The 6,541-nt window shown below is 45.6% G+C and overlaps 1 protein-coding gene across 1 annotated transcript; it reads left to right on the forward strand.

Annotated features, from left to right (window-relative positions):
• The first annotated feature begins 3,183 nt into the window (after positions 1 to 3,183).
• LOC108781186 (uncharacterized) lies at positions 3,184 to 6,184 on the forward strand. Its single transcript, XM_018549102.1, has 3 exons — positions 3,184 to 4,172; positions 4,237 to 4,908; positions 5,062 to 6,184. The coding sequence occupies exons 1-3, from the start codon at positions 3,184 to 3,186 to the stop codon at positions 6,182 to 6,184; spliced, it is 2,784 nt and encodes a 927-aa protein (XP_018404604.1).
• Positions 6,185 to 6,541: the final 357 nt, after the last annotated feature.

The following is a 6,541-nucleotide window of genomic DNA, read 5'->3' on the forward strand; positions in this document are numbered from 1 at the left end:
GTACTTTCACACACACACACAGATTTTAAAGTACACAATACATGTATATATTTTTTATATTTTTAACATTTTCTTATCTAAATAAAAATGTGTATCCGATATTTAGCGTAAAAAGTACTGCGTTGAAATGATATTCATTACTTAAAGTTAAAATTGTTTTAATTATTTTACAATATTGTAAATTATTACATTTTGTAATTTTTAATAAGTATTGTAAATAAAATGAAAGCCTTAGAAACTCCAAGTGTTTAATGTCATTAATATAATCACAGCAAAATAATTACTACTTTAACTTAAAATAAATTATTTTCGATAATAATAGTAACTTTTAAAAGAATAATTAGTAGAGGTAGTAGGCCGATTCAAAGCCATGGGGCTCCGAGGGGGGTGCGGGGCGCGAGGGAAAGTACAAGGCGCGGGGGGTATGACGTCACCGGAGGGGAGGGAACCCTAGGCGCGGGGGTATGACGTCACGGGAGGGGAGGGGGAGCCGAGCCGCCTTATCGCGCGGGCCGCCGCCGCGCCGTCCCCTCGCCCTAACCGCCGGAGGAGGATACATTTCCATGCACCGAGATGTTATTATTTGAATATAAAATTTCAAAAGCTGCCGACACCCTTTCGAGGCGACGACATCAAATAAGTTTTTTTCAAAAGCCGCCAACCCCCTCCCCCTCCCATATACTAAGAGAGTTCTATACCACGGATACAGATTCTTCGTCACCACCAGGCGGCGCTAGTGTCGCGGGGAAGGTAATCGCGGTGAAGGTAATCGCGGGGAAGGTAATCGCGGGGAAGGTACTGGCGCGGACATTTTCAAAAGTTGCCACCCTTCACACCCTCCCCCCTGAAAACATGCTTCTTCGATGTAATTGATACTCCTGCTCGAAAAACAAGTATTAAATTAAATAGCGTTCTCATGGCGGTTCCTTTTACGATATTTTTCTGTTAGTAGATATCGGTGGTGACGCGTTCGAGCGCCTATGATTTGGCTACGGAACGAAACTGTATCACAGGAAACAAAAGTGATCCTCCAATAGAAGTATTAAATTAATATACGCTATTTATCGCGATAACGATATTATTCTCTTAGGAGATATCGGTGGCAACGCGTTCGAGCGCCGATGGCTGCTGAACGAAACTGTATCACAGGAAACGAAAGTGATATTTCAACGCGCGAAAACAAGTATTAAATTAATTTGCGCTATCTTTCGAGATACATTTCTAGGAAGACGCGTACTGAGATGTCAGTAGGGATAAAGACAAAGGGATGAAGAAGTTGGAAATGAAATATATAATGAGTCGTAAGCGCACCGTGTCACAGTAGATGTCACGAATCGATTGTGTTAAGATGTGAGAGTACAATAGAGCGAACATTGAAAATATGGATCCCGATGATGTCGGGAATGACGAAGCGATTGGAGATGTAAACTTTGAAGATGTGATGGACGTTGAGTCTTCCGACGAGAGTGTGCAATCGGACGATACGGGGTGCGTTAGCGATCTGGAGAACAATACCTATTGTTTAGTAAAAATTGTGTCAGCCGCGCAAATCCGAGCATTGAGTTCTCGCGTGAAGTTTTGTCAAATCCAGTGCTACTATTCGACAAGTGGAGCGCTAGCGGTATGTCCTGAGTGTATGGAGAAAATCGCGGACGCTGGCGTTGGTGGAATGTTGTTGATAAGGAAGCACGACACTGATTTCACCGATAGATTCGAAGCCCGGACGTGCTCCAATTGTCTGAAACCGATGTGCCAAGTATACCCGTGCAACGAATGTCCCATATGTACTGTATAAGAAAATAAAATGGCAATCAACGAATCATCGCATCGTATACTGGACTAAGATTGGGACGATTATTTTGAATGTGTGAACAATCTTGTCGAAGACGGTGTCGAAAATTTACCGAGGAAGGATGTGCGGGCATCGCCGGTGCATATAATTCGAGAGATACATGGTGATCGCGTAATAGAAAATGTTAATATCGAAGACAGTGAGTCTTCCGACGAAGATAAAGACGAAGATAGAATAAAAAACCTGTCATATAACGAGGTAAATGAGTGGATATTTAATTACAAAGAATATAATAGAAATTTTCTGTATCAAATTCTTGAAGTGAATTCGGTTCTCAATAATCCGCAGAGAAAAGACGATAGTGCGTGGACATCGCCGGTGAATATAATTCGCGATCGGGAGATAGACGGTGGGCGCATCGTGAAAAAAACATACATTGAAGGATTCCCAGCTTACGGATGGTCATTGCGCGCGCGACGAGAAGCGTACACGCGATTACGAGACGAGTGTATGATTCGTGAAACTAGAAATGTCAATGCATCAAAAATTGATTTTTCAGGGTATATCGCGAATACACTTCAATACTGCAAGTGCGTTACGATGTACACGCACCGGCAGAAATGCTGTCCCTCGGCGTTCGGCGCGCGGCGCTACACACTCGTACCGAGCGCGCACACGTACGTGTTATTAGGAGCGCGGAGGAGGCGTGGAGCGCGGAGGGAGAAAGTAGTGGGGCGCGCACCGATATTCTATCCTTAGCGCAAGGCGCACGATCGAGAGAGAAAGCGTAGTTGGACGTGATGCCTGCTCGCGGTGTCCTTTCGCTGTCTCACACATTTGTTACTAGTACGAGTGAGATACTCCGGTGTCTTTCGCTTGTCAATATTCATAATAATACTTTTATTACACACAAAATGTTTTAATATTGTTGTGCATAATTACAACATTACGAGTAATTTTGAGATTCATTGTAATAGCTTTCCATGCATTTGTAAATTTGCAGCCGAACGCCGAGGGACAGCATTTCTGCCGATGCGTGTACACGTATAGTCGTAAAAGTGCCGAAGTGGTGATGCTAAAATGTAAAAATTTACGGTTTCGCAATAAAGAAAAGAATCCTGCTATAAAGAAACTATTTCGTGACGGGTGTGCTAAGGACTACTGTGGGTGCCGAAAGTGTTTATCATCCTTCTTCTATAATGAAAAGGTGGTCGGACTCTATGACATTGTAAACATGCAGAGATGTTGCGAAACGTGTGAACAAATTGCGTGCAAGTGCGCAGAATAAAAGTTTTCTAAAAAATGGAAAACCACGAGCGAGTGGAACGCGAACTGCTGGAGCAGTGCGGCCGCGTCGCTATCCTGACAGAGTGTTCCGCGTGGATGCAACGATGCGACGAGTGCATCGAGAGCTTGGAGGAGCTCTGCCGCACCAACCGCGTCTTGCCGTCGGGCACAGACAATCCGCGGTGGCGAGAATCGCGCGACTCGCGGGTGCTAGGACGCAGTTGGGACGACGGTTCGTATACGTGGGCGGTGGTGATCGCGATAGATATCTAGCGTGGTGCGAGATCGACGCCGCGTTCGAGAGGCGCGTTCTAACCGGTGCGGTGATAAACTTTGAACACATAGATCCGCGACAGTTTTTGGAAGACGCCGGTAGTGTGGTGCTCGAGCGAGTGCGAGGCGCTATAGAGAGACACGGTAGCGTGAAAGTGAACACCGCGTTCAACGGTGAGTTCATTGTGGGCGATAAACGCACCGTTATGGGTATAAACAGTAAAAATTGTGAACTGTATCCAGCGTCGAATGTGCGCGAGTGGTACGTGTCGCGCGTTATCGAGCCTACGTTGGCGTCGCTCGAAGAGCACCAGGAGCACGACAGCGGGTGGGCACTCTCGCGAATCCTGAACTTGACGGTGAACGTGAACAAACTTAATTCTACGCACGCGGGATGCTACATCGAAATGCCGAAGAAAATTAAGGACAAGCACGCACTGGTTAACGTAAGTTCGAACGACAATGCGTGCTTCGCGTGGTCGGTAGTAGCCGCTCTGTATCCTGCAGAAAATCATGTGTATCGGGCATCGTCGTATCCGCATTACTCTACAGTTCTCAACTTCGCGGATATCGAGTTTCCGGTAACTCTTAAAGACGTTAAAAAATTCGAACGCTCGAACAATATGTCGGTCAACGTCTACGGTATCGAGGACGGGGACATCCTGCCTCTCCGGCTCACCGACGACAAAAGGGAGAAGCACGTCAATCTCCTGTACGTGCAAGACGGCGACACGGAACATTTTGTGTGGATTAAGCATCTGTCACGCCTCGTTAGCACGCAAATCAACAAATATGGGCGCAAGAAATATTTCTGCGACCGGTAAGTACAATAAGAAAAAAAAATATTAAATAAAAAAATGTACTAAATTTAATTTTTTTTTCAGTTGCCTCCACTACTTCAATACCAGCCAAAAATTGGAAATCCACAGCGAGGACTGCGGTAAATTAAACAAGTGCGCTATCCGCCTACCTAGCGAGGAGAAAAAGTGGTTGGAGTTCCACAACTACGGCATGAAGGAGCGGGCGCCGTTTGTAGTATACGCCGACCTGGAGTGCGTCTTGCGAAAGACGGAAGACGCTGCAACATCGACATCGTCGTACGCGTACCAGCAGCACGAGGTCTTTAGTATAGGGTACTACGTGCGGTGCTCGTACGACGATACGTTATCGGCGTATCGGTTTCGTCGCGATAACGGCTGCGTCAGCTGGTTCGCGCGCCAGCTCGAGGACTTGGCGCACCGCGCGAAAACTATAATATCCGCTAACCAGCCTATGGATTTCACGCGAGATGACTGGCAGAAATTCAACAGTGCAACGCACTGTCACATCTGTGAGAGGCCGTTCGCGCCGGGTGACGAGCGGGCACACGATCACTGCCACCTCACCGGGCGATATCGCGGCCCAGCACATAAAGGATGCAACGTAAATTATAAGGACTCTCTTTACATACCGGTTGTATTCCACAACCTATCGGGATACGACGCGCACTTCGTTATGAAAGAAATCGCTACTAAATTCAAGGGGCAAGTAGATCTGCTTCCTCTGACTAAAGAAAAGTACATTTCGTTTACGAAGCATGTTAAAGACACTAGTGACAATGATTCGCGAAATTGCGTTAAATTACGATTTATAGACTCTTATAAATTTTTGAGTTCGAGTTTAGATAAATTAGCGTCGTATATTGATAAAAATAAATTGAAAATTGTGAGATCCGAATTTTCAAATCTGTCGGACAAAGATTTCAATTTGCTTACTCGTAAAGGAGTATTTCCGTACGAGTACGTAGATTGCGTCGAAAAACTGAATGATACACGCTTACCGCCGCGTGAATCGTTTCAAAGCTCGCTGACGGATGATACAGTGTCCGAGAGCGATTACGCGCACGCCGCGAACGTATGGAAGCGGTTCGCCGTGCGAACCCTCGGCGAGTACAGCGATCTGTACTTGAAAACCGATGTACTGTTATTGACCGACGTTTTCGAAAATTTTCGCGAAAGTTGCGTCGCGAGTTACGGTCTCGATCCCGCGCATTACTACACATTGCCCGGTTTCACGTGGGACGCTATGCTGAAACACACGCGCGTGAAATTCGAGTTGCTCACCGATATAGATATGGTGATATTTATCGAGCGCGGTGGCCTAAGTCAATGTTCCGGCAGATACGCAAAGGCCAATAACAAGTACATGCAGTCGTACGACTTGTCGGAAACGTCGTCGTATTTAATGTACTACGACGTTAACAACCTGTACGGATGGGCGATGTGCCAACCGCTGCCATACGCAGATTTTCGATGGGTCAAAGACGCCGCGAACTTCGACGCAAACGCGATCGCTCCGGATTCGCCCACCGGGTACATTTTCGAGGTGGATCTCGAGTATCCACAACATCTTCACGACGCGCACGCTGATCTACCGTTCTGCCCGACGCGCGATAAGCCGCCCGGCAAGCGCGAGAATAAACTGCTCGCGACTCTTTACTATAAACAGCGTTACGTCATACATTACCGTAACCTTCAGCAATGCATACATCACGGCCTTCGCGTAACGAAGATCCATCGCGTGTTACGATTCGCTCAATCAGCCTGGCTCCGTGATTACATCGAATTGAACACGCAATTCAGAACGCGCGCGAAAAACGATTTTGAAAAAAATTTATACAAATTAATGAACAACGCGGTATTCGGCAAAACGATGGTGAACATGCGCGATCGCGTCGACGTGAAATTAGTAACTACATGGGACGGGCGGTACGGCGCGGAGGCATTGATCGCGAAACCGAATTTCCACAGCGCGTGGACGGAAAGAGAGAGACGAAGAAGGCAAAGGGTGTAAAGAGCAGCGTCGTAGCGCGAACGATAACGTTCGACGATTACACCCGATGCTTGAACGAAGAGATGGAAATGACGCGTAGACAGTCGTGTATACGATCGAAGTTACACCAAGTGTACTTATATATGTATTTCTTAATATGTATTTTTATATTGAGTTTTTATATATGTATTTTATACTTTTACTTATACTTGCACTTACACTTTTACTTATACTTATACCTATACCTATACTTATACTGTACGTATATATGTATTGAGTTTTAGGTATGTATGTATTGAGTTTTATGTATTGAGTTTTAGGTATGTATGTATGTATTGAGTTTTATGTATTTTTATACGTTTTTAAATTGTATTTCTT

The sequence above is a fragment of the Cyphomyrmex costatus genome, unplaced genomic scaffold (assembly GCF_001594065.2).
Source record: "Cyphomyrmex costatus isolate MS0001 unplaced genomic scaffold, Ccosl1.0 scaffold783, whole genome shotgun sequence".
In the NCBI taxonomy this organism is placed as follows: Eukaryota; Metazoa; Arthropoda; class Insecta; order Hymenoptera; family Formicidae; genus Cyphomyrmex; species Cyphomyrmex costatus.